The sequence below is a fragment of the Chanos chanos genome, chromosome 4, assembly GCF_902362185.1.
Source record: "Chanos chanos chromosome 4, fChaCha1.1, whole genome shotgun sequence".
Classification (NCBI taxonomy): Eukaryota; Metazoa; Chordata; class Actinopteri; order Gonorynchiformes; family Chanidae; genus Chanos; species Chanos chanos.
This window is the reverse complement of record NC_044498.1, coordinates 26,436,264-26,463,964: the sequence shown is the minus strand read 5'-3', so window position 1 is coordinate 26,463,964 and position 27,701 is coordinate 26,436,264. Positions and strand designations below refer to the sequence as shown.

At 41.4% G+C, this 27,701-nt stretch overlaps 2 protein-coding genes and 1 non-coding gene across 3 annotated transcripts in view; 1 reads left to right on the top strand and 2 right to left on the bottom strand.

Moving 5' to 3' along the window:
- Nucleotides 1–24,365, bottom strand: part of ift172 (intraflagellar transport 172) — a 37,138-nt gene extending 12,773 nt beyond the window's left edge. Inside the window, exons 1-34 of the mRNA XM_030771289.1 lie at nt 24,327–24,365; nt 23,855–23,998; nt 23,601–23,713; nt 23,425–23,464; nt 23,197–23,262; nt 23,028–23,107; nt 22,842–22,929; nt 22,526–22,740; nt 22,086–22,209; nt 21,733–21,828; nt 20,811–20,972; nt 19,901–19,954; nt 19,485–19,588; nt 18,902–18,987; nt 17,516–17,628; nt 16,953–17,120; nt 15,816–15,952; nt 15,559–15,666; nt 14,440–14,524; nt 13,903–13,995; nt 13,204–13,281; nt 12,807–13,055; nt 12,642–12,720; nt 12,340–12,460; nt 11,148–11,292; nt 10,026–10,115; nt 9,574–9,671; nt 8,104–8,239; nt 7,176–7,292; nt 6,856–6,998; nt 6,327–6,420; nt 5,881–5,945; nt 4,997–5,177; nt 1,617–1,726 (exon numbers count right to left, since the gene is read on the bottom strand). Of these exons, the coding sequence (XP_030627149.1) occupies nt 1,617–1,726; nt 4,997–5,177; nt 5,881–5,945; nt 6,327–6,420; nt 6,856–6,998; nt 7,176–7,292; nt 8,104–8,239; nt 9,574–9,671; nt 10,026–10,115; nt 11,148–11,292; nt 12,340–12,460; nt 12,642–12,720; nt 12,807–13,055; nt 13,204–13,281; nt 13,903–13,995; nt 14,440–14,524; nt 15,559–15,666; nt 15,816–15,952; nt 16,953–17,120; nt 17,516–17,628; nt 18,902–18,987; nt 19,485–19,588; nt 19,901–19,954; nt 20,811–20,972; nt 21,733–21,828; nt 22,086–22,209; nt 22,526–22,740; nt 22,842–22,929; nt 23,028–23,107; nt 23,197–23,262; nt 23,425–23,464; nt 23,601–23,713; nt 23,855–23,998; nt 24,327–24,365 (3,821 nt within the window). The remainder of the gene's footprint in view (nt 1–1,616; nt 1,727–4,996; nt 5,178–5,880; nt 5,946–6,326; nt 6,421–6,855; nt 6,999–7,175; nt 7,293–8,103; nt 8,240–9,573; nt 9,672–10,025; nt 10,116–11,147; nt 11,293–12,339; nt 12,461–12,641; nt 12,721–12,806; nt 13,056–13,203; nt 13,282–13,902; nt 13,996–14,439; nt 14,525–15,558; nt 15,667–15,815; nt 15,953–16,952; nt 17,121–17,515; nt 17,629–18,901; nt 18,988–19,484; nt 19,589–19,900; nt 19,955–20,810; nt 20,973–21,732; nt 21,829–22,085; nt 22,210–22,525; nt 22,741–22,841; nt 22,930–23,027; nt 23,108–23,196; nt 23,263–23,424; nt 23,465–23,600; nt 23,714–23,854; nt 23,999–24,326) is intronic.
- A 323-nt stretch (nt 24,366–24,688) lies between these two features.
- On the bottom strand, nt 24,689–24,760 carry trnaa-ugc (transfer RNA alanine (anticodon UGC)). The gene has a single exon. It is a non-coding gene; the product is annotated as a tRNA-Ala (tRNA).
- Nucleotides 24,761–25,229: 469 nt separating this feature from the next.
- LOC115810286 (epidermal retinol dehydrogenase 2) lies at nt 25,230–27,030 on the top strand. Its single transcript, XM_030772211.1, has 6 exons — nt 25,230–25,595; nt 25,737–25,871; nt 25,977–26,076; nt 26,190–26,334; nt 26,428–26,553; nt 26,862–27,030. The coding sequence occupies exons 1-6, from the start codon at nt 25,230–25,232 to the stop codon at nt 27,028–27,030; spliced, it is 1,041 nt and encodes a 346-aa protein (XP_030628071.1).
- The last annotated feature ends 671 nt before the right edge of the window (nt 27,031–27,701 follow it).

Genomic DNA, 27,701 nt, shown 5'->3' with positions numbered 1-27,701 from the left:
ATAACATTACGAGAATAAAATCATAACATTTTGAGGGAAAAAAAAACAATTTTCAGGAAAATATATTACCAGCAACCAACAAAACCGGTGAGAGGACAGTCAATGGCAGCCTGAGCCAGCTTCTAGCAACTGCTGTTTGTCTCAGGTGCCATGCCACACTGATACTTATGACAATGTGGTGCTGATGTGCCAAAAGATTAAGTATTTCATTATTTGTGAAACCTATACTAAAGCATAACTTCACAAGATACTCCACACTCCTCATTTTAGTGCAGGCAACAGGCTGCTCTTCTGATAATTCCCCCCTAAAATGTCACACAGCCTAAAATTACAACTTTATTCTCGTAATATTATGGCTTTGTCTCGTAAAATGATGGCTTTTTTCTTGTAATGTTACGAACTTAATGTTACGATCTTGTAATGTTACGACCTGCAAAGGAATTGCTGTAGTTTGAAGCAGGAGTTCGTAGAATACGAAAAATTCCAACACAAAATTTATTTTGCCATTATTATTACAGTAACTGTTATTTAGTGTTAAATGATTGTAGTTGGGTTAAGTTTTATTTATTATGTGAATTTGTTATGTAAATTTGTTAAGTGTTTTGTATTAATTTATATTTTTATATTTTTGCATTTAAGATGTTACATTAAGTTAATGTACTGTTCAATTTGAAGTTCAAATTTGCCTTAGAAACAAAATAAAAGCCGTTCCTTAATGTTGTTGACCTTTGTTTTATGCTTTTCTTTCTTTTATTTTTTTTAATTTAAGTATCGGTTCAGGCACCGTTTAGGCATCTGCACCATGTTAAAAGTGTCATTTTAGCACCGGTATGGGACAAAAACCCAAACAATACCCAACCCTAATGAATGGTATATTCAGGACACATACTTTACTGTTCTTATTAAAGCTCCAACTCTGTGTTAGCTCTTTCTCTCACTCACTCTCTCTCTAACTCTGTTTTAGCTCTTTGTCTTTCTCTCTCTCTCTCTCTCTGTTTGACTGCAAAGGCAAAAGTCTAACCTTGGGATCAGAGAGTTTAATACAGTCTTCGGTTGAGTCATTTGAAAAGAAAAGAGAACTTTAGCTCAGGCACTTCAGTCCGCTCTCTCTATTGAGGCCAAGCAGATGGTACAAGAGGGCTAAATTACACTTGACTGGGACCTGAACTTGACTATGCAAAATGTTTTTTCCCCTTTTTTCTGAGAATAAGAGTGAGAGAGTCTTTGATGTTTTCCCACAAGTCATTAAAAATAAGAAAATTATCAGTGGAGACAGATTTGCAGCGTGTCTGCTTGTTAATGAGCTGTTCATTACGGATTTAATTTAAGATAAAAAGCTGCCATATTTTAATAAAGGGGCAGAGACAGCCAGTGTGCCTAGATCAGAGACAGGCCAGAGCAAACCCAGGCTCCCTTTCCACAGCCCTTCAGTTTCTTTAAAAGAAAGCCATGAATTCAGACCCATATCACACATGTCCTTACACATGACAACCAGACAGCACATAGCAGGAAGGGCCTGAGAAACAGTGATAGTATGAAAGAGAAAAACAGAAAGACAAAACGGCAAGAAAGAAAGAAAGAAAGAAAGTAAGAAAGAAAGAAAGAGGATTATTTACCGGTTGCCTTTCTTTGCTGCCTCTTTTTCGTATTCCTCTTGAAGGGCGCCAAGTTTGTTAGGCACATACTCTTTGCAGATTCTCATGGCTTCACTCCACATCTCAGCATCCTATAACAAAAATGAAGAAATAAAGAAAGAAATAAAAGCAAGACGACACCTCATGTGAATAAAGACACGCCGAGGGAGGCATCACATGCCTGTCAGGATTATTAAAGGGATGTGGAAATCAGAGATATGGAAATATTTCATTTCCCAACAAGCATGTTGTGAATGGTCTTCCCCTGTTGGATGGCTGAAGAGTTTTAATGAGAGATCTCTCAGCAGGTAATGAGAGGAGCAGTTTCCCACACTGCTCAGATGTCTGCGTTAAGCTGAGTGCTGAACTCTTGCTACAGGGCTTCCCAAAGTGTGGATTAGGCAAAGCTCCAGCAAGACCTCAGACTCAGACTGGAATTAAACATCCAACAGGTCGAATACATTATTACAAGGTAGGGGTGTAATGATTTTGTACCTAAACCAAAAACCGCAGTTCTTTAGCCCTTGGTTCATTCCTCAATATGTATGTAGTGAACCGTGGAATTTTTTCTCACCTCAGCTTCTGTAAATTTTTATTGTTTTTCTTGAATGTGATGCCAACTTGCAGGGAATACATAGTCCTAATACAGGAGAACATGGTACACTGTGCTTTTGACCATTCAGAATAACGTTAATCATAATCTGAAGCCACTTTAATCATAATTTGAAGCCGGAACACTTTTTCTTTTAATTTCTCACTGCTGGAAAATATATGAACCATGAAGCACGCATATTGTCCTGAAGAGCGTGTATCGTTGACTGAGCAACGATTTTAAATAAAAACAAAACATTGTGTCATTACTCAGACCATAAATTCTGTAAATTATATTGGCATATAAGAATCCACATGAACAAAGAAAGTGGATCCAATCTCTAAACCTCTCTAAGGAGAAACCTGTCTTTTCTCATACTGGAGTAGTCACACATTGATGTGAATAAGGTCAAGTTCAAGTTCAAGTTTATTTGTATAGCACTTTTTACAGTCAAAGACTGTGTAAAAACAGCTTTACAGCGATTGGTGCCTAAACCCCAAATGAGCAAGCCCAAGGTGACAGTGGCAAGGAAAAACTTCCTAATTTACAGTTGTACATCTTTTTCTGTTAAAACAGCATGTTCAAGCCATAGCACAGCAATCCAGCACCTTCAAACAGCGGGTGTGGCAGTACCTTGGTTTTGTTGTCCTTTACAACAACGGAAATCTTGTATTCGTTGTTTTCTTGATGAAGGACCTTAAAAGATACTGATGTTTTAATTTCTTCCATTCATTGTTATGTTGGAGAGCCTTACAATAACTGCTCAAATTGAGTTTTCTTGCACACATTTCTAAAGAAAAACCTTCAAATAAAGAGGTACTAAGGATTAATTTTCTGCCCTTCTCATTTTTTGAGGAGCTTTATTGCTGCTTGTATTAAATTTGTTCCTTTTATGCTAAATTTGTATATGTTAAAAGAAAGAAAAAACTCAAGTTTGGAGTTAGTTCAAAATTTTCAACCCATGATACAAACTGAATTGTGGCTATAACACAAAGGCACTGGGAGTAGGGTGAGCCGTCACACCCGTCATAACAAGGCCAGTTAAAAAATGAAAAGTTTGCCTTGGAAAATTACTGTAGTGTTTCACGACTGAGTTTTAAGGTAATCTTTGAGGTAATACGTTTTGATGTACTCTCTGAGGTAATGAGTTTTGAGGTAATCTCTGAGGTAATGGGTTTTAAGGTAATCTTTAAAGTAATACGTTTTAAGGTATCTCTGAGGTAATGAGTTTTGAGGTAATCTCTGAGGTAATGGGTTTTAAGGTAATCTTTAAAGTAATACGTTTTAAGGTCATCTTTGAGGTAATGAGTTTTGAGGTAATCTCTGAGGTAATGGGTTTTAAGGTAATCTTTAAAGTAATACGTTTTAAGGTCATCTTTGAGGTAATGAGTTTTAAGGTAATCTCTGAGGTAATGGGTTTTAAGGGAATCTTTAAGGTAATGGGTTTTAAGGTCATCTTTGAGGTAATGAATTTTGAGGTAATTTGTGGGGTAATCTTTAAGAATGTAAGTGGGAGAATTTTGAAAGCTTGGTTAGCATAAATCTGGAAGGGGGCTTTAAATGGATATTCTCAGACAGAAGCTTCTCTACTTTACAGTTGTCGGGCAGCAACTGGAGGAGAGACTTTTTACATTGCAATGCATGGACTAATAAATATTTCAGTGATTCTGAGGTTAAACATTGCTGTCTCAACAAACTCAATCTGTCAGTGAACCTAAACCATCTATCTATCTATCTATCTATCTATCTATCTATCTATCTATCTATCTATTCATTTCATTTCATGATGAAAGCTGTACATATTCTGTAGTACAGTGGAAACTGCTTATAGTGATCACGGCTATACTCATATGGATCAAAAAGCTTGGGACAGAATCATTCCTATACAAGTACAGTATCAAGTAGTCTGCTTACAGTGTTCATTTTGGGTCTTTTTATACACGACAACATATGGATAAAAATTAAAATTACAGCCATCCTTTTTTTTATACTTCACTTTGAGAGGCCTACTTTGTCTCGCAGTAACCCGTCTGCTTCAAGCTAGCCACTTGAGGCTAATGCTGCGTGCACAGAAATCATGATGGGAAAAAGAAAGTCATTTTCTCCCAGTGATAAATGTAGACTCATCGAAGCTTACGACAAACTGCCAAAAACGAGCCAACGAGATGCAGCAGTGAAACTTGGTATTCATCAAAATATTTTACAAATAAGTTTGATTTCAAACTCTGCTACCAGTTTGGCATTGATAGCCTAAAGTTTATTTTCAGTTCTGTTAAAAATTGAGAAATGCACTGAAACCCCAGGCAAGCCATGGCTTAGCCTGTATTTGCACTACTGACGTATTTTATAAACCGCACAATACTTTTGTATTTTTGGCTATAGCCCAATTATAATTTGAACTACAATAAGCTATATTTTATATACAGTACTGTAATGTATTATAGTGTATTTGAATTATACGCCATTCAGTAATTTAATTTGTACAGTACTGTAATTTGAAAAGCGTTTGAAACAGCTGTAGGCCTACTGTATTTTGAAAGAGTCCATAAAATTCCATAAATAGCGACGCTGTTCGTTTCATTACTTTATATTCATGTAATAAATATACAACTGACAATTAGATGGTAATCTGCATGAGAAATAAAGAAAAAGAAAAAAAACCAGTTATAATCATCGTCCACTTATAGTGATCAATGTCACCTGGACAGATGTGATCACTATAAGCGGTTTCCATTGTATTTAAGCTGAAGAACAGGGTGTGGTCTCTTACTCTGTAGTATTTAATGGCCAGCTCTGGTCTCTGTGCTCTGAGGAGGAAGGCCTCTGCTTTCTGGAAATCTTTCTGTTCAAAGCAGTACTTGGCCTGACCCACAAGCACATCCGCTACACTCTCTGGGTCATGACCTTCAGCTACCCTCTGTGCCCCACTCCAATCCTGGTTATGAACATACCTGTGCACAATACACACACATACACACATGCACACACAAAGTATTCACACTTCTGTTACATTATTATTGAAATCAATCTGTAAATTTGACAAGTAATGTTAAACTGGAGGGCTTACGTGGTCATGAAATGTGAAATAAGGTTAGAATGAAGTCGGTTTCTTTTATGAGCTGCTTACTAAGTGCAGTGCAGTATTTAACATCATATGTTCTCAGGCAGAGAAAATGAACTGATGCTGTGTTTCTTTAACTGTGAGCTGTGCTGCTGTTGCTACAACCATCATTTCTTGTTCTTAACCAAATGTGGCTTCCGGTGAAAGAACCCATTTTTAATGACCTACAATTAAATATCACTCCTCCACCACTGCTTCAATGCCTGGGCCCTCCTGGTCCTGCATCAGTGAACGCAGCATGCTCTCACACTTAGCATAGCCTGAGATCAAACATCCAGGTCTATCAGGGCCTGATCCCCATGCTACCTGCTCAGTCTCCCCTTCACTTACCAGGAAAAAAACTCTAATCTGAGTCATCTGACACGCTTATTCATACACTCTGAGCTTGGGGAGGCACTAATCCCGGCACGTAGCAAGTTCTCAAGAGAAGGCACTGCTCCTTTTGAACTGATGAGACTCTAACCTCAGTCAGGGTTTGAATGTGTGTGTGAGACAGAGAGAAGCCATGCCACAGCGTACTCGCTCACTCTTACATCAGAACGGCTTCCTTCGGTTTGCCTGCTTTGATGAACTCGCTTTCAGCTTCAGCAAACTTGCCCTTGAAAAAATGAAAGATTATGGTTGCTCAGCATGCTGAGATGCCATTAATAATGCATCTGTGACATTTCACCACTCCACTCAAACTCTACAAAAGCTCTGCTTTACGCTCAAACAATCTTACGGAATCTTATCAAAAAAGGAGTCAGAGAGGTAACCGAAGCTTTTTGTACTGAGGTTAATTAGAATTACATAAGGTCTGCTGCAAAATAAAAATGAAAACACAAAACTCTGGGGACTGGAAACAGTAAGGCAAGTTCACGACTTGACATGCAAACTTCATCTCACATTGTAATGTATTCATTCATTTCACCTACAGATCAATAAATAATTATTTTCTGCAAGTGCATGTGTGAGAGCATCATGGCGAGACATGTAGTACCTCATCCTCCAGAAACATGGCGTATTTCAGATGGATGTCTGGGACCTTGTGTTTCATAGACAGCCGAGCCAGCTCAAAGGCAAAGTCAAAAGAGCTGAAACCACAGAGAGAATTCACAACAGTGACAAAACTCCACATGTCCCGTTTGCTCTTCTCTGACCAGTGGAGCAGCTCTTTTCCGTCCTCATCCACAGACACATTTCTTCTGCTGATTGCTATTATATACTGAACTCCAGCTTTTGGACTTATTCAGAGACAGCGTATTTTGCTGTAAAATCAGAGGTCAAATATCAGCCCTCATGGCAGAGGCATGGTCTCACTGGCCTGGTAAACTGCTTTTGAACATGCGTGTGAGTCGTCCCTGCTTTCACGTGACAAACACTGTCTCTTCAGTACATAACTAGGCAGTCCTTTAAGCAGCACTCCCCCTAAACCACAGGTCTTAATCTGAAGAAGTAGCCTGTGTATGTTTTAAACAGAACAGTGCAGCACTAAAACATGCGTTGGTGCGCATAACCAGGGGACTTACTAGTTCTCAGTTGCTAAGTCGATGGCCGTCTCCAGTAGGCCAAATTTGTTGAGCAGTTTGACTGCTGCTTCTCCCCCAAGACTCTTGGCCCATAGGTAAGCTACCTGCTTATGGGCATTGGCTCCACCGTGACTCTTTGCAACCTGACAAAGGGAAAACCCAAACAATGCGAACTATCAACATCACTGAGGTAATTCTGCAAAAACACAGCATTCATCTAAAAAAAACAAAAAATCATGGGCTTCAGCAGACCAGTTAGATCTGATTAAGACAGTCTCATGCCCTCCCATTGTGTGTGGAGGGCAGAGTTACACTCATACCCGGTAGGCCTCCTCCCACATATCTTTAGCCCGATACATGTGCACTGCAGCTTTCCAGTCCTGCCCCTCCATGTAGTGATACTCTGCTTCCTGAAACCTGGACTCAGCCTCCAGCTCCTGACAGACACAACACAGAGCCAATCAGAGACAGCACTGGCACTACTGTATGGCTCGTTAAGAAAGAAACATAAATAAGGAGCAAACGAGCAGTGTAAGGACTGACCAGAACGACTGACTCTGTTAGATAAAATCTCTGCAGTATGTACTCAGCATTTCAAACATTGAGAAATGATAAACTCTTCAGTTAAAAAAATACAAAAAACGAATCAAATACAAAGAGTAATTTTGTAATGAATACTTGATTATGTGAATGTAACTGGCAAAAGAACTAGCCTATAATAGGGTGCTGAGCTAGCAGACTGCACAGAGTCATAGAGAAAAGGGAGGATGGTTTTGAGTGAGGGGGGATCTGGGGCCTGAGGAGGAGCTGCGATGGAGAAAAGGGAGGATGGTTTTGAGTGAGGGGGGATCTGGGGCCTGAGGAGGAGCTGTGATGGAGAAAAGGGAGGATGGTTTTGAGTGAGGGGGGATCTGGGGCCTGAGGAGGAGCTGTGATGGAGAAAAGGGAGGATGGTTTTGAGTGAGGGGGGATCTGGGGTCTGAGGAGGAGCTGTGATGGAGAAAAGGGAGGATGGTTTTGAGTGAGGGGGGATCTGGGGCCTGAGGAGGAGCTGCGATGGAGAAAAGGGAGGATGGTTTTGAGTGAGGGGGGATCTGCGGCCTGAGGAGGAGCTGTGATGGAGAAAAGGGAGGATGGTTTTGAGTGAGGGGGGATCTGCGGCCTGAGGAGGAGCTGTGATGGAGAAAAGGGAGGATGGTTTTGAGTGAGGGGGGATCTGCGGCCTGAGGAGGAGCTGTGCTGTGTGACCTTGGCCAGGTGAACATGTGTCTCCTGCAGCAGGTCTCTGTGATGTTTGGCCACCAGTCGGATCATGTCTGCATACATCTTGTGTTTCTTATACATGGTAATGGCCAGGTCTGGCTCATCTACAGTGGCAAACAATCTGTGAATGGATGCAATTAATGAGATTAAATGTGAAAAATAATGTGAATAACCAATCAGTGAAACACACTTTCACTCTTTAAAGTGTTCCAAATCAAGACAGCATTTGTCTCTGTGGTTTGTAATACCCACTCAAATTTGAAGTTTTTCCTTTTTCCTAATGATAATGACTTACTAAATTCTTCAGTTATGTTTTTTAAATCTCTTCAAAAACTAATAATTGTTACATTACCATTTTCAAGTAAAATGCCTCATCCATTCAGTGTCAACTGTCACTCACAGAAGCAATCTCAGTTTTGCACGTACAAACCAACATTCACAAATCCTGTGTGTAAACTGGCAGCTACTTCAGTCATTACATTACTGTGCAGTTTTTGGAGATTCAGTTTGGAGTTATGGGAACATTAACCTGACAAAATGCACTGTTTGAAGAGCTCTAGTGGTAAAAGTCCAGGGCATTCAGACTAGCCCAGCGACATGGGTAGACTTCTCTCTCTCCCACGGCACTGATAACTAACTGCATCCAGAAATCCCAGCATTTGTCAAGACTATGATGTCAGAGAGTAAATTTCTGTTGATGTATGACAAACTAAATATTTTTAGGTCCTGACTCTGTTACGGCCAAACAGCGATCCACTCTGGCTGTAACAGGGTCAGAATAGGGATGGATTAAACAAACTGTGATCCACTCTCTTTAATCCATCACTATTCTGACTCTGTTACAGCCAAACTGTGATCCACTCTCTTTAATCCATCACTATTCTGACCCTGTTACAGCCAAACTGTGATCCACTCTCTTTAATCCATCACTGTTCTGACCCTGTTACAGCCAAACTGTGATCCACTCTCTTTAATCCATCACTATTCTGACCCTGTTACAGCCAAACTGTGATCCACTCTCTTCAATCCATCACTGTTCTGACCCTGTTACAGCCAAACTGTGATCCACTCGGTTTAATCCATCACTATTCTGACCCTGTTACAGCCAAACTGTGATCCGCTCGGTTTAATCCATCACTATTCTGACCCTGTCACAGCCAAACTGTGATCCACTCTCTTTAATCCATCACTATTCTGACCCTGTTACAGCCAAACTGTGATCCGCTCGGTTTAATCCATCACTATTCTGACTCTGTTACAGCCAAACTGTGATCCACTCTCTTTAATCCATCACTATTCTGGACAGAATGACAGAAATTTGACTTTTGACATGTTTTATCATTACTCATTTCACCAGCTGGCTTAAGTGGTCACTACTGACTGAAAATGGACAGAGCAGATGAAAGGATGAGGGTGTGTGCGTGTGCGTGTGCGTATGTGTATGTGTAGACTTACCTCTCTGCTTCTTTGTACTTTCCCTCTTTCTCCAGTTCCTGAGCCCTGCTGATGTAGAGAGCTGAAACTTCTTCTGGAGTCATACACTTAATAGCCAACTAAGTTGAAAATGGTGTGTGTGTGAGTGTGAGAGAGAGAGAGGGATAGGCAGCAGTGAGAGAGAGAGAGAGAGACAGAAAGATAAGAGTGAGTGAGTAAATATGTGTACATGGAATTATCACTACGTTATGATTCACATTTGTCTCCACTCCCAATTCTCTCTCCAAATTATCCAGTATAATTTCTCAGAACCAGTACAGAAGAAGAGCAAAAGGGCATATAAACATCAGAACTTGACTGCACAGTTTTCAAGGCTAAGCTATGGCCCATGTGGCTGTACACACCAAACTTTGTGAGCTGGGTGTTTCTCCTTGGTGCGATTCTGAGCTGACAGAAGAGAATAAAGCCGTTACCTTGTGTGCTTGCTCCCAGTTGCCAGCCTGGGTGTACATATCAATGGCATCTTTGATGTGATCTCCTCTGACAAACAGACGTTCTGCTATCTGCAGTGAGATTCAAACCAAAAACAAATTCATGAGAGGGTACTTCAGAGACAACAGTAACTGCTCGGTCAGCCAACCAAAGAAGGCAGATCTGACTATGGTTTTGTGTACCACTCATGTGTCACACACAGGCTGAGACACACTGTCCTCTTAACAGATGCACCCAAGTGACATTTAAAACTTACTGGAAAGACCTTGGGCTGGAGCTCATACTCGCAGATTTAAAGGGAAGAATAACAGAGGGCAAAATTACTCTTACTTGTTTTTAAACTGGTGTAAACCTGCACTGCTAATATTTTTTGCCTGGCATGTGGAAGTATTCACTTGGTAAGAACAAGAACTCATACCAAAAAACACTGACATGCATCTAACTCATTCCAAACCGCTGTCAAAGCCAGTGGCAGATAAACATCAAACATCTTCCTCTCCGAGTACCACCCAGGTCTTACCTCAAATTTCTGCATGGAGGCATAGTACTGCCCTCTAATTACTTTAACTCTATGGTCATACCTCAAACTCCCGTATGGAGGCATAGTACTGCCCTCTAATTATTTTAACTCTATGGTCATATCTCATAGTCCTGTATGGAGGTGTGGTATTGCCCTCTAATTATTTTAACTCTCTAATTACTTTAACTCTATGGTCATACCTCATACTCCTGTATGGAGGCGTAGCACTGCCCTCTAATTATTTTAACTCTATGGTCATACCTCATGCTCCTGTATAGAGGTGTAGTACTGCCCTCTAATTATTTTAACTCTCTAATTATTTTAACTCTATGGCCATACCTCATACTCCTGTATGGAGGCATAGTACTGCCCTCTAATTATTTTAACTCTATGGTCATACCTCATACTCCTGTATGAAAGCATAGTACTGCCCTCTAATTATTTTAACTCTATGGTCATACCTCATACTCCTGTATGGGGGCATAGTACTGCCCTCTAATTATTTTAACTCTATGGTCATACCTCATACTCCTGTATGGAGGCATAGTACTGCCCTCTAATTATTTTAACTCTATGGTCATACCTCATACTCCTGTATGGAGGCGTAGTGTTGGGCGATCTTCAGGTAGTACTGGCCTACTGATGAGTCCTCCTGCAGCTCCAGGATGTGAACTGCCTTCTTCCACTGCCGTGCGCCGATTGCTGCCTCAATGGCTTTGGACGAACAGCTACGAGCAGAAAAGAAAAAAGCAAGATATAAGGAAAGAGGAAATGACAAAATGAAGAGTGTAATAAAAAAGGGGCCTTGAGCCTTCCCACATCTCTTCCTCATGTCTTTGAGATTGTCTTAAGGACCAAAGGACAAAGCATGAGTGCTTATCTTTTGACTAAAGAATCTCTACACATCTGGTTATTAACATGAGAATCAAGCTGCTGAGGGAAAAAACAGAAAGGTTAAAATTGTATGTGCTGTGCAGTGTCAGTAGTGTATAAAGCTGAGCTCACACCAGCAGCGACTTTGTTGCTGTATGTTGCCAAGTCGCTGTGTCGGTGTCACCTAGCTGTCACTTACAGCCAGCTTGTGGGCATTGCTAACATAGTTTTGAGGAAGTGGGCTACAAATGTATTGACAGGAAATGCATCAATTTTCTAAAAAACTGTATATACTAATGAATATTATAAATATATATTATATTTTATGTATATTTATATTTTATATTTACATCGGTGCATTCCTGGTGAAAAATATGTTTTGGAGGGATGCATCATACAGGACAGGAAAGCCAGCAACAGCTGCAGTCAGTTTCTCCTTCATGTCGGCAATAGGAACTAAAATGCTATTACAGGAACTAAAGTTTAAGAAAACGTTTCACAGCAAAAGAATATAAGTGGAACACATCTGCCCACTGATTGGCCATCATTTGACTCTGTTGCTGCTCATTTGCATAAAGCTGAACTTTGCTCAACTTTTTTTTGTAGCCAAGTTGTGGCAATTTTGTCGGCACGCGACTCGCCGCACCATGTCACTCAGTATAGCCCAGCGATCATTGGAAAATGAATAACTCTCGGCTGCTTTGTCGCTTGTTGTCACTGCCAGTGTGAGCGCAACATAAGGGAGCTTTGTCAAGGCACAGCAGCAGTAATACAAGCACTATGTTCACCGGCAAGTCACTGACCTCCACTCAAACAATTTCTTTAACATTAGAGACTAATCTTTTCCTCTTCCTACCACCCTTTGCTATCATGCTGCGCCAGTGATACTCTCTGACACGTACCCGGCCTCTATGTAGTGGTTTATGGCAGCGTCCATTTGTTTCTGCTGGACCAGGTAGTCTCCCCAGGCCTCCTCAAGCTTCACCACATCAGCAGGGAAGGCCGAGCGGGCAAGCTCCACAGCTGTTAGTGAGTGACACACACCACTCAGTTTTAATACAGGTGTGCAATTGTAATATAACTTCATCTGCCCAACTTCTGGTCCCAATGTTTGACAAAATTTGAGTAAGCAGTTTCTGTCACTACAAAACAGCATTAGGTGGCTTGTTTGTAAAGCCAGGAGCTGAGAACTGTGTGAGGTCACCTTTCCTGAAGGCACTGCCTTTGCGGTAACACTCTAGGGCCCTATGGTTGTTTCTGATCCTCTCATAGAGATCCCCAGCCTGTTTGGGTAAAAAATAATACATTTAGAAAAGACTTGAGTTTTTCCATTCAGATACCTTGTTAAATACTTAAACAGCCTACTCACTCTTTCATAGAAATCTCCTTTGATGAGTGCTGTAGCAATGCGGTTGACAATGTCACTGTTAGATATGAGTTCGTCTCTACTCATGACCAACCGGGCTGCTTTAGCAGGAAGTCCTGCCTTCAGATACAGATTGATGGCTCCGATGTAATCGCCTTCGGTTTCTTTCACTTCCCCTGCCTTCTCATTCTGATTGGTCTCCATCAGCCATGCATAGTAACTGCGTCTAAGGTTTTCCAACTCAGGGTGTCCCTAAATATAAGACAAACACACACACACACACACACAGGCACACAGAAACACACACAGTTGTTTGTCCAGTCAGTATGTAAGGACAAAATCTATTTAACTGAAATGACGAACAGTTTTATGTAAATGTATTGTGTGTAAATGAAGACACCTTGGCCACTGCCACAGAAATGCAGTTGTCCCACATGTGAAGCTCCTGATACATGTCCATCACCTCATCAACGGCATTCTGCCAAAGTACAGCGTTATCATCAATCCTCTCACCTGTCACATGGCCACCTGTCACAAACCTGTAACATGGCCTCAGACCTATACATCATGATTCTCACATTATCAATGCCTGTATTTACAGAACATTTACTAGTCATCAATATCTGTATTTCCAGAACATTTACTAGTCATCAATGTCTGTATTTCCAGAACATTTACTGGTCATCAATATCTGTATTTCCAGAACATTTACTAGTCATCAATGTCTGTATTTCCAGAACATTTACTGGTCATCAATGTCTGTATTTACAGAACATTTACTCGTCATCAATGCCTGTATTTACAGAACATTTACTAGTCGTCAGTGTCTGTATTTCCAGAACATTTACTGGTCATCAATGTCTGTATTTCCAGAACATTTACTCGTCATCAATGCCTGTATTTCCAGAACATTTACTAGTCGTCAGTGTCTGTATTTCCAGAACATTTACTGGTCGTCAATGTCTGTATTTCCAGAACATTTACTAGTCGTCAGTGTCTGTATTTCCAGAACATTTACTGGTCGTCAATGTCTGTACTTACAGAACATTTACTCGTCGTCAGTGTCTGTATTTACTGTAAATTTACATGAGTGCGTTACCTGTTCCAGGAAACACATTTCAGCCAGTTTGAAGTTCTTATCCAACATTGCTAGGCGTGCTTTCACTTGGTAGTGTTCTGTCCCATCACCTCCCTAATGAGCCGGCAGAAAAACACCTCAAAGGTCTGGGTGAAGGACATCCACTGATGGATCATGCACAATTTAAGCTTTCAGCTTGTGGGATTTCATGTAATGAACCATACACACACATGCATCGAGAATCTGCCAATTGTATGAACTCCGTGGATATCTGACTGGTTCAGGTATGAATTCAGATCCGGCTTTGTTCATAGTTCAGAGGCATTCTCCCTCTCTCTGTACATGTGTGAGTCTGAGTCATAGAGGGTTTATGATCTGATGTGACAGGTGTGTGGGTTAAACTGTAACATGTTAACACACTCAGCAGCATCAGTCAGTCAATAGCTGCTGTAAATGTGTATGCAAATGAATGCCCTGATTAATGCTATTCTGTCACATTCAAATTGGAAACACCACTCATAAATGTTACAGTCACAATTGGGTCACTGATCAACGTACAAATTCCTTTGAGACTTCATCAGCAATCCTGTTGGTCTCATTCAGAAATCGAGCTTTGGACACGTCTCCCAAGGCCGCAAAACATCTGGAAAACAGAGGAACAGTAAAGGAGAGAGCAGCTTTCAGCTTGTCACCAATACTAAAGCACTCCAGCCTCTGGCTCCAGCATTTAACATGAGCAAAAACGTTCATCCATATTTACAGCACTTTCTCAAAATTGCATCAGGCTACTCATCTACCCTCCTACTCAATATAGCTTCAGCACCTCTCCTTTCCCCCTTCACTCATTTCATATTCCAGGCATGTTTGTTTTTCCTCACACAGCTTATGCATATCAGCCCATACATAACAAATGCCCACTGCATTATTAATATCATGGTACATTCAGGATATATTTAACTTTTGCTCCGTTCCAAAATATGCTTACAGAAGCTGACTGAGTCAAATTCAAAAAGAACCCTAACAGTCAATGTCTCTCTTTTCTTCATCTGGCTGAACTCTCTCTCCCTCTCTGCCCCAAGCCAAACGCTTAGCTTTCTTCTATTTTGCCCAAAGATAGAAATCGCACAAAGAAAACAGCACTCCAACCCACAAAACATACCAAAAGGAGAGACTGAAATTTCACAGAGTGAGAGGAAGTGTATCAGCCTGATAAAAAGGGTATAATTGGGGATGAGAGTGTACAGAGAGTGTTCCTGACATGGACTGAGCATGGCCAAGGTGTGGCATGGAAACAACAGGCAACTTTGTAATGGTTTTAGCTGAGAGAATTCTGTATGAATGCTCTGTCAGATCTCTACTTCTTGGAGAGCCGAACCTTTCTACAAAGAACAAAACACTGCTCAATAATTCAGAACACAAGTTTGGAATTTCCAAACACCTTTTTCCCACTCTGTCACTGGCAAAAAAATGTATTCATGTAATGAACAAATGATTCAATTATAAAAAGGTGTGTGTGCATTCACACACACACACACACACACACATATGTATATTATGTATGGCTTTTATCCACTTCAGTGAGTGAATGTAAGGTCAGACAGTTGTGACTAGCATAATGTAGTCGTCATGGTGACAGCTGATCTGTGATGTCATAAAGGGCAGCTCTGCTGGACTGACCTCTCAGCAATGTGTAACTGTCGTGCCTCCAGGGACAGCTTACTCAGAGTCCTCCACATGGCCTCTGTCTCTGCAGACATCTCCAAGGTCTCCAGGAATGCTGCAGCCCTGCAGAACACATGTGCACACACACACGCGCATGCACACACACACACACACACAGCTTAGACTCCTCTTCCATTAGGTGTTTTAGTTCCCTTCCGTGCTGAGTCATAAGTTTCAGTTATTTGATACAGAACTTAAATGAGCTTGGGTACCTGTAATAGTCTCCATCATCAATGGCCGTGCCAAATTCAATCAGCCCCTCGTCCAGCGTGTAGGACACGGTGTTGACACCTTCCGTCACAATTACCTCTGTTTTACCATTAGACCTCTCCAGATCTACAATATCCCCCTGCAGAGGAAAACACATTTCAACTAACTCTCCATTCTTTTCACCAGCAACTATATGGGGAGCTGCCACGGATAAACATGTCTCGCCCTCAGAGGATCCATTCTGATAGAGTAGAGGACAGTGGATGATATTCACATTACACATAAATGTCAGTCACACTAAGAAAAGAAAGGACAACACAGAGAACAAATACACACACCAGCTGGCAGTGACTATCTGGAGTTTGCTCGGGGAATCTCTAAAACATGTCTTAAATATCATGAGAGGATAATCCAAGATCACTCACTTACTCACTCACCCACTCACTCATTTGCAGATGAGTGAGTGAGTGAGTAATTAGGGTCATGGGGGGTGCTGGAGCCTATCCCAGTGTTCACCGGGCAAAAGGCCAGGAAACAGCCCGGACAGGTTGCCAGTGCATGACAGCGCAGACACACAGACAAACACAGTCACAAACACATTCATACCTAGGGGCAATTTTAGTGTCTCCAGTTCACCTTGCTGTGAGGTGACAGCGCTACCCACTGCGCCACCGTTCCGCCCTAACCCAAGATTAGTTTGAAGCAAAAGGTTTTGCTCTGAAATAGTGTACCAGAGACCAATGTTTATGTAGGGGTGGAACAATAGGTGCTCTGGCTCTCTGGAAGTAGATATCAGACTTCATTGCTAACTATTCAGCTGTCCACACTCTGGACAAACCAATTCAGGTACACAGGCCTGATGTCATCTGCCAATGTTCACTTACAAATGACTTACACTGACTCACCAGATCACAGTTCATTTTGTAACATCATGGTGGAGTTTCTATACACAGCACACCATAGTTAATGCTCCATTCTCTCTGCTGTTAATGGCCCTCTGTTCTCTTTGCCCATCTCGTAATACCACGTTTGGAGCATGAATTTGAATTCGAGTCTTCAATGCCAAATGACTGTAACGACTGTAAAATGACTTAACTGGTTTCATCCTTTGTTAATTTGTGTATGTGTGTGTGTTTCACCTTCAAAGGGAACATGTTGACTCTCTCTGGGCAGTCAATGTTGTACCACACACACAGACTACTGCGGTCCTGAGCTACCACCACGTCACTGCCTGGCACCCACTGCACAAAGGAGCAGAAACTCAGCACTGTGGTCTTCACACTGCTCTCAATGTCATAAAGATGCAGCTGGATCAGGGCAGAAAGAGAGAGAGAGAGAGAGAGAGAGAGAGGGTTTTTTGGATGAGGTATTCTCAGATGCTGTTATAAACATGTTTGTGCATATAAAACATCTTTAGACATTTTCAGTGTGGAGTGAGGTGTAAAGGTGTAAAGAGGGGCAGTGTTCTCTGGGTGGCAGTGTGGAGTGAGGTGTAAAGGTGTAAAGAGGGGCAGTGTTCTCTGGGTGGCAGTGTGGAGTGAGGTGTAAAGGTGTAAAGAGGGGCAGTGTTCTCTGGGTGGCAGTGTGGAGTGAGGTGTAAAGGTGTAAAGAGGGGCAGTGTTCTCTGGGTGGCAGTGTGGAGTGAGGTGTAAAGGTGTAAAGAGGGGCAGTGTTCTCTGGGTGGCAGTGTGCTAGCCCTCACTCTCAGCTTCTTGTCTCTGAAGAGTAGCTTGCAGCCCGTCTCATTCAGCTCCAGCCAGTCAATCTTTGAGTCATGGCTGACAGTGCCGAGGTTAAAGCCAGCAGCCAGGTCCACTGTAACAGAGAAGGAGAGAGGGGTGGACAGCATAAATAAAAATAAGCAGATTTTTCTTTATAGATGTTATAAGACCTTATAGTCCTCCAACTTTATCTCCAGTAATGTTTACCTCCTGCCACGCATGTTTACAGTAATGATGCATAAGATCTTAACAGCAAATTAATGTGTGATTAGAGTTGGGATCAATTATATTTCAATTTATTCATATTTCAGGTTCCTCAACAAATTTATACTAAGGCCGCTAAAATGAGAGCATATGGGGAGATATAAACACATCACCCAAACTGGTTTCATTTCCATTCAAACACCCGTGTTCACCACAATCAACAACAAAAACGAAAAAAAGTCAAACAAGACTTTCATGAATGATTCTCTGTGACCTGTATGCCTTTTGTGTTCCTTTGTTCCCTTATAACCATTCAGAAGTACACATCACTGAGTCAAAAGAAAAAATAACATTTTCCAATTTACACATTCTGAACAGGTTTTGAGTACAAGGGGGCATTGAGGGTATAAAAAGTCTGCTGTCAGTCAGAGAAAAATAAATTGGATGATAGTTATTTCTCATTTTCACCACCTGAAAAGGAAAAAAAAGGAGAAACAGGAGAGGGAGCATGCCTGGACTTCATTAACGCAGGAAGTGAACATGTCTGCAGCAGATGGTGCGCCATGCAGCGTGATGTGGGAGCCAGCACCGTGACGGTGTGGGGTCAGAGCCGACCTGAAAGGTGCTCTATTGGCAGGCATATATCTGCCTCCACAAACCGTGTGTCTGCTCTAGGCCAAGTCTCAGCTCTGGGCTGTCTGAAGAGAAGGCCGTTACGAAGCCGCTCAGACCCACAGATAGACTGTTACTTCCTCACCAGCACAGAGACTGCTTTGGCTCTGGCCAACCAGGACAGGAACCTGACCGCTCACAATAACAGGCAGGAATATTAGCACACACGCTGGCCGGACAGTCAGCATACACAAATAAGGGTTTAAAAAGGGCTGGGCAGTAATTGTTAAGCTGTGAGATAAAACAGTCTCTTTCAAAACTAAATGGACCCTCATTCTTTTCTCTTGGTCTGTTTGGGCAGCGTATGCTTCTGGCCATGTGAGAGTGTCACCATGTACTGTGTATCTGATGAAATGCAATGTGTTGAGTTGATGTTGTAACTGCAGAATGAGGTGTATGTCTGGTGTATCCTCTATCAAACTGTGGCGTTTAACACTGGTAAGACCAGCTCTCCCACTCTCAATGACTGTCCATTCACACGTGACACTCACCAACTGCAATCGTTTTGATATCAATTAGGTAGGCCAATTTCTTGTTGTCCTCTACTCCCTTCTGTCTCCTTTCATTCAGACGAACACTAAACACACACACACAAACACACACACAATATGAGCAATAACAGACTTTAAAAGGAGAAACAATCATATAAGACATCCATCACAGAGAAATGGGAAAAAAAACTAGTCTCCAGGCCGGGAGTGGTGATGGGTTGGATACAGGAATGCTGATTAGTAATGACTGACTTTATTAAGTAGCGTGTGAGAGTGTGACAGGACTGCTGTGTGGTAGTCATCCAGCCTTCAGCACTATCCTGACATGCACATTTTAGCTCAACTGCACCATCCAGTGGTCATGCCACACACAGCATGAGAACCTAATACAGTAACTATATCCGCCGTTATCCAAAACAGGTATTACTTTCTTATATGTGTAAGCATATGCACTCTTGTTAACACATGGTATTCATTACTAAACATGGTTTTCTCTTAAGGGTGTGGAAACACATGTAGATAAGAGACTGTAACTAACAGACATACAGTGTGTAAAGCAGTGTTCTGAGTAGTACTGACTTACCTGATGAGATGTGGGTTCATGAACTCTGTTCGCACAGAGCCTAGAACATCATTACTACCATATTCAACCAGAGTCAGCTCCCCAGCATTAAAAATCATACACACCTACACACACACACACACACACACACATTACTCTTTAAACAGCGGACTTTCGGCTCGACCATAAATATTTAGCACAAAGCACTTGTATAATTATATTTAATTATGTATTAACTGTATTTAATGAAACAACAATTGCATGAAGTACCACACAAAACAAAGTCATACTGCAAATATGAAGAATCTTCAAACAAATAACTCTGGAGAACATTTCATGTAGACATCACTCATTGACATAGAAACTAATTATGACCTTGTAAACCAAGTAACAAGAAGCCACAACAAAATTTCACTACAAAAAAAAAGACTTTTTACCATCTCATTTTCAAAGAAAAACTTCTCGTTTCCTCCAGAACCCTGCCATGCCACCTGAAAAGAGAGTCATGTTTTGATTTAGTAGAATGTAAGTTCCTCTGCACTGGATACATTCACATACTGAGACACCACATTAAAAACCTCTCTACAATAATCATGTTTGTCTGTCTTGAAAAGCACTGTTCTCCTGCCACTGTGAAGGCGCCATCGAAACTCTACTGAAAACATGGGTGTGCACCAGGACCCCTGACAGCCCTTCACATTTTGATAGGAACATTTTTAGTAGGCAGCTGGAGTCTCCTCTAGAGTGCACTAGTGCTGTCCCCAGACACTAAAAAAAAAAGAACAGAACACTGACCTACAATTCTCCAGGATCAAAGAGGAATTCCTTTTTTATATTATGGTACAATACAATTTTGAGCTCTCTATCAAATAACAAACCTTTTGAAAATGGAGGCAAACATGTATTTTTCACACCTACAGGCTAATCATGAGGAGTTAGTATATACAACATGCTTTAACTCTTTGTTTGTAAGTTCTGTGACCATCATGGAAGATGATCCAGATACCTTGGATTTCTCTCTACCTCCTAAGATCAAAACACAAACAGTTCACAGCTGCCCAAGGTTTTTTCCAGCAGGTTTGAATGTGAGCATTTGGATTTAAGCTTTCCATTGGCTAGTTCTGAGGCCCTGGACATTCAGATGAGAGTACTCTCAAGCTGATCAGTTCTGATCAGTGTGTGAAATGACTGTGGACTGTCCCGACTGACTGTTTCCAGAGAGCCTGGTTCCCCACCACCTGCTCCCAAGTGAACGTGTGTACCCCCCATATATGATATGTCCGACTGGGCAGCAGACAGCAATAACAGTTACAGGAGCTGAAAGCTACATGTATAGAGCAGCCTCACCTCACTCAGTTTGTTTGTGATCAGATCTCCCAGGAGCAGGGTGTCAGAGGTGTGGGCCACGAGAAAGCGATCCTTCCCCAGGATTTTCACTTCCTCTATCTCATAGCCATAGTGAGACTTCAGTACCACACGAGTACCTGTGGTTAGGTTCTTCACTATCACCTGGGCAGGAAGACAAACAAGCGCAAGTGAAGAGGTGTGGAGAGTACAGAGTGAAGAGAGAGCATGACACAGTGTCACAGTGTGTCATGGGTTACACTGCCACAGGGAGCAAGTGGACCAGGCGCAGGGAGAGCAGGCAAAACACGACTGTGGGAGTGTCAGAGACCTTCATAAAATCATGTTATAAAGTACCCAAAGTCTCTGAATTCAAACAGCATACAGCTCCTGTTGCCTCATAACCACAGTCTGAGCAAACAAGCAAGACAGACATACAAATCAAAACTGCTTCCTCTAACTTCTTATGTAAACGGTATTTGGTAGAAAAAGGGCAGCAAAACTAATTTCTCACGCCCTGTTAAAATGCCACTACTACAATAGTGCCCCAGAGATGGTTTTGTTAAGTCAGGTGACCAGCACATTTTGGTCTTGAAAATTATTTTTAATGACATTTTTTTACATACTACTGTCAAACACAGGAAAGGTATTTGTATTTCACTCTTTAATGGCAGAGTTGTGAAAAATGAAAGGCATGTTTGAGAGACAAAGAGAGAATTCTTAACACTGTTTTACACGTGAAAAGAGCCTTAAATGTCATGTCATCCAATAAAGTGTTCTATGGAGATGTGGATCCAAGCAGCTGTTCCCCAGAGTCCAGCCCTGACCCTCGGTTGTGCAGGCACAGGCTGCCTAGCCCAGACACTTCCTCCTTTAAATGAACTGAGGCACTGCTGCCTTTCCAACACACCAGGGAACAGCTTACCTGACTCAGGCCCACGTAAGTCATCTCAAATTTATTCTTGTAGATGCTTCTGCGTAAGCAGCAGTCAAACTGTTCCACTCCCCCACACAATGTACCCTGATGGGAAAGACAAAACAGCTATGAGAAAATATTTAGAGAAAGAGAACATTTGGGGTGGCTAACACATAACATACATAACATAACATGTTCTATTCTTCCCTGTTGCCAAGCAACAGCTAGTTGCAAGACTGAAATAATGGGGACTACAACACAAAACAAGAAAATCACTACTTTTATCTACAGCTCTGCACAGCAGAAATAGCATAAATACACTTAACAAACAGTCTTAGATAAGCTTCAGCATGAGCGCTGACCGCACAGAGTCGAGAACCATCCTTCTTCCAGGCCAAGGCAGTGATTGTGTATAAATTAGTGATCTCTTTGGAAGGAGCCTCGTCCCAAGCCCCCTTACGAGGACTCCAGTTGAAAATTCTCAATCTGCAGAAAAACAGCCGTTTATAGCATTAAAGAAACTTTTGCAGTAAACAGATATCCTGTGAAGATAAGTCATCCTGGAAATCTTTGCTGCAACCATTCCTGATTTTACAAACAGACAGCCTCTTTGCAAAATATCTGAAGTCATTACAGAGCTGATACACCAACTGAAACTAACTGATCTATCCCCACATGCTTACAGCAAATGTTGTACGAATCTCTACAATTTGACTTCATTCATCCCAAAGACAGGAAGATAGGTTGTCAAATTCAGTCAAAATGTATGCTGGTGGTTTGCACTTTCTCTCTCACTACTGACCTGTCATAGCTGCCCACGACCACAGACTGACCGCTGGGACTCGTGGCAGCCACAGTGAACTCCTTCTCTGATTGATCTCGGCTGTAGTCAAATGTCTGGAGAACGTGGCCCTCCTTCCCATAAGCCACCACTTTCCTATCACAGCCTGCCACTACGATGCTGTTGGTTCCCCATGCCAGTGCATAGGGTGGGCACGAGTGCATCAGCAATTTACCCTTTAACACAGACAGTAGAGTGACCTCCACTACTCAAACCATTTTTTCTGACGAACATTTCATATAATTCATATAATTAATTTGATGTTCCAGTTCCCTACCTGAGACTCTCCTGATCCCTCATCATCAAAGAAGTAACGGACGACAGTGCCATCAGCATGACCGGAGAGGATCCCTTTCCCTGACACACTGTGAGCACAAAACCAGCCAAGTACTACACCCAAAGAGCTCTGTTTCCACTTAATGAGTGAACAGGAGTAAGCATACACTACATACAACATACATACTTTGTGGTTAGTGAGACAACGTAGGACTCTGTTCCATAGACTGTGGATGATCTGTTTGTTTTTGTATTTGCTAATCGGACCTAAAAATGTGAGAGATACCGATTACAATACACATCCAAGCGAAGAACGTAGCATTGTAGGATTTAACATTACAAACCATGTTTCATACCTTGCCCTCAGCCAAACCAAATAGAATAACATGTTCTGCTGGCCAAACCAAACAAGTTGCAGCACTCTAGAAAACAAACAATATGAACATGACTTAATAGCTGAATCTTTATAATGACCAAACTGACTTCAACATTTGGTCAAAGCTTTGACCAGTATTTTTAGGCTGATGAAATCTGAAATATTCCCGCTGAGTTGCCAGTAAACATGGATATTAAAAAATACTCACCGTTAGCACAAATTTGTTGCAAATAACTTTTTTCTCGCCCCTTGAGAAGAAAAGTGAATCAAAAGTGCATGAGGTGTAAATCAAGTAGTGTTATTCATTTGTAACGAGAATTTCCATAAATGCAGTAAGTGCAAGCCGTGACATTTAAAACAATCGTCTTCAGTGTCGACGCTTACCAGTCCTCTCCAATTCTGTAAACGTAGATGATGTTGTCGGTTTGGGCAATAGAAATTTTGGTGGAGTCTGGGGAGAACGCCATGGATTTGACGACATAACTCTTCTTTCCATACTGCGAGAAATGTGAATATGAAGTAAGTTGACAAAAATATCTTTATCTCTCAGTGCGTCAAAGATATGTCATAAAAGAGGTGCCGTTTTTAAAATTAACAAAACAGAACACTGTCTCAAGCTCTTGTCAGCAAAAACTTACTTTCGAGTCAGCTGGTTTTGTGGGAAACTTGTCTCTTTTCTCTCCTAGTTCATCAAATAAGAGAACCATTCTATCCGCTGTGCAAACGGCGAACTTTGTGTTGTTAGGCGCCCATGCCATACAACTAATTTTTGAGGTCCCATCCTGAAACGAGGTGATGATTAACCAAATTAATGTTGTCAGTGGGAGTTGTATTACCTGTTGCAAAAACTGGGTTTACTAAGTCAGTCGCGAGTGACATTAGAGCGCTAAATTAACCTATACAATTTGGTTGTAAAACTCAGTTAGATTCTCTGGTAATTTTTGACAACTAAATGTAAGTTACTGAACAGTGTGTTGGTCATTTAAGTAACTTGCCAGAATTATACCGTGGGCCGTTAATCATAAAAAGTTGTACATTAGTAAGGTAGCTAGCAAGCTACCAAACAATTAGTTAGCTGGTTAGCTAAGTTTCGACACACTTAAATGTTACCTGGGGTGTAAGGAGAGTCTTCAGATGTTTCAGGTGCATACTCTCGTTAATAACAACGTTTTCAGAGATAGTAAGTGTCTGTGAGAGAAGCGATTACTCGTTTTCAGTTTTACACCAATAACGGAACGTTTTTAGGAGGCAGACATTTTGGTAAACATAGCTTTTTCCCTGGTTACCGTTGTCTAGACGAATACGTATGACGTAGTACGTGACTGAAGAAGACGACTATCCAAAAATGTTAAAACGTTCCCTTTCACCGAATTATAGTTTAAACACACTATGAATATTTCATAAATGATGTGAGAACTGAATGGCGTTTGTTTTAAATTCATTGAAAACACGTCGGGGAAAAATAGACTATCTGGAGATGCCGGGGATTGAACCCGGGGCCTCATACATGCAAAGCATGCGCTCTACCACTGAGCTACATCCCCTATATGACACAAAGCGATGTCTTTTTGTTTAAAACAAGTTTATTTCAGATCTTCACGCATCCAGATTTCTTGATGATATAATCTTATTTTACAAAGCCAGACACTGACATTCACATAAATCAACTATTGCTAATTCTGCAATTTTTTAAATGTCTACGGTTCAATAATATGGGAGACGTGACGGTTACGCATTGCGCAGTAGCATTGTCTAAAATTAACCCAACATAGATTGTTTTCTGGGTGACAGGTCATACAAAGTCAGGAACACTCAATCTGAGGGCAACATTGAAAAAAGGCTGGAAGTACTAGAAGAACGTTCCCTTTGAATGGAAAGACATACATCTGAAGATCTGTTTGATATTGTAAACCTCAAATTCAACTACCCAGAAACAGAATGCTTCTGGTTATTTAGTCCAGTTTTTTACCTCAACCAGTTATTAGAGCCTCAGTCCAAGATCAGGACAGCCAAATGCATACCCAGGTCATTCGGTGGTTTGAGGGGCTACTGCTGCACCTTCAACTTATCAAGGAAAGTATCGATCTCATTATTGGTGCAACTTTCTACTTTTTCGAAGCATTTGTTCGGCTGTTCATACAACCTCCCAGGAAGGATGTGGAGGGAGAGATTGTTCTGGTGACTGGAGCAGCCAGTGGGATTGGCAAACTGATAGCAAAGGAACTGGGTCGCCTTGGTGCAACTTTAGTTCTCTGGGATATAAACTGGGAAGCCCTTGACAAGACAGCCAAGAGGCTGCGACAGTCTCTAGACGTGCGTGTTTATGCTTATGCTTGTGACTGCGGTCGAAGATCAGAGGTGTACAGAGTCGCAGAGCAGGTAAACTGGCACAACATAACAGAACACATTGTAATTTGTTTTCACCAGCCAAGGAGCCATGCCTTATAGTTAATGAAGGCTGAGTAGGGGAAGCACAGTGACCAAGGCTTACTGTAACCTGCTGTGAATGTGTTTTAAAAGGTGAAGCAGGATGTTGGGGATGTGTCTATCCTTGTGAATAATGCCGGTGTGGTGACTGGAAAATACAGCTTCACTGAGGCTCCTGACAGTCTGGTGGACAGAACTCTGAGAGTCAATGCAGCCGCACATTTCTGGGTAAGAGGTCTTCATCAGTTTCTACCTATCATAGAAAAATATCTGGAATATACAGGAAAATGTACTGATCTCTTGTGCACATTTGTTTCCGTATTTTATAATTAGACCTACAAAGCTTTTCTCCCAGCCATGATGAAACGCAACCATGGTCATCTCGTCTGTGTGGCTGGTCATGGGGGCTTATTTGCAATGAATGGATTAGCAGGTAAATTCATGAAATCCAAAACAGAATGCAGATTACAAACCATTTATATTTAAATGGTAGTATCATCTGCTCTTTTAGTTACAGCTGTGAACTTTAATATTCCCTATCTGCAGACTATTGTGCAAGTAAGTTTGCAGCCGTGGGATTTGCTGAATCCATTGCTTTAGAGCTGCTCGAGCTGAAGAAGGAAGGAATTAAAACAACCATTGTGTGCCCTTATTTGATCAATACTGCAATGTTTAGAGGATGTCAAACAAAGTGAGTCACATCATTCTTCTGTTGAAATTTGAGCAAAGCATTTTGGGTGCCATCTGACACGAATATGTAATTTGATTGTTTCTCTTCACTTAGATGGCCATCCATTCTTCCAATATTGGACCAGAGGGAAGCTGCAAAGATGATTGTGGATGCAATATTGAGAGAGAAGATGTTTTTACTGATGCCTTCGAGTTTGTACTTCTTGATGGCTATGAAGAGGTATTGAATGTTAATGTGGGAGAGCAGACCTCAGTGTTCATTTGATGACTATCTGCTACATTTTTAAGACTTCTTGACTGATACATTTTTATCACCTTCACCTTTCTGTGTCCATATAGAACTAGAGAATCAGAGCTAGCGCTAGAGAAGACACTGATATCATAATCATAAATGGGATCCAGCAGACAGATCCATTTTAATTAAACAATCTAAATTGTCAGCTCACAGTGCAATGTTCACTGACAATGCTGTGTTCTTCATACATGGTGATGCAATCACATTCATGTTTTTTCTTTATGCTTTTCCAGTTTCATGCCAGCCAAACTGGGAATCATTTTCATGAACTTCTTTGGAGGTTTGGATATCATGGATCACTTTCGAGGAGTCCCAGTGCCTGTTGTCACTTACAAAAAGCTTCAGCGTCAGAGAGAGAACAGTATAATGGAGCTGGAGAATCCACTTATCTACTTCTACTGAGGGGGAGGGGGAGGGGGAGAGAGAGAGAGAGAGAGAGAGAGAGAGAGAGAGAGAGAGAGAGAGAGAGAGAGAGAGAGAGAGAGAGAGAGAGAGGAAAGCCTAGTCACATGATATATAAAGTATTATCAGTGATTACCTCTGAAAGGGCCACAACGTGCCTGATTATCATATTTAAGAAAATTCAGATGTTATAAATGTGAAAATGTCATGTTCTTTCAAACAGATAATAAGTAAGTCATTAGTGGGATTCAAACCATAACCCAGGTTGTCACTGGCTCATTAATCACCAGTTTAACAAACTCATAAACTGATTAGCACTTACACCTTTTCCTTGTTCATGTCCTCATTTAGTCTGCTCCACACTGCACCCTTGCTGGATGAACTGTTTTCTGTGGTCTTTGGCCTGGTTAACTTGAATCCACAAGGATGACAGCTGTTGAGCAGGGTCAAATTCCTGTTTCCAGTTATGGTAATAGTACAATGGTCCAGGCAAAACAATCAAAGCAACGAGGTTAATATGTTCATTAATTTTGGAGTGTAGTAAGTCAAAGTTGTGCACTTGGACTGGTCCATCGCTATAGTCTCAAAAATAGCTCCTTTAAAAGAGTGGATTATTGTGCTCTAAGAATCTGTTCTATCCATTAGAAAATGCCAGAGCAGAGTTAGGGTTA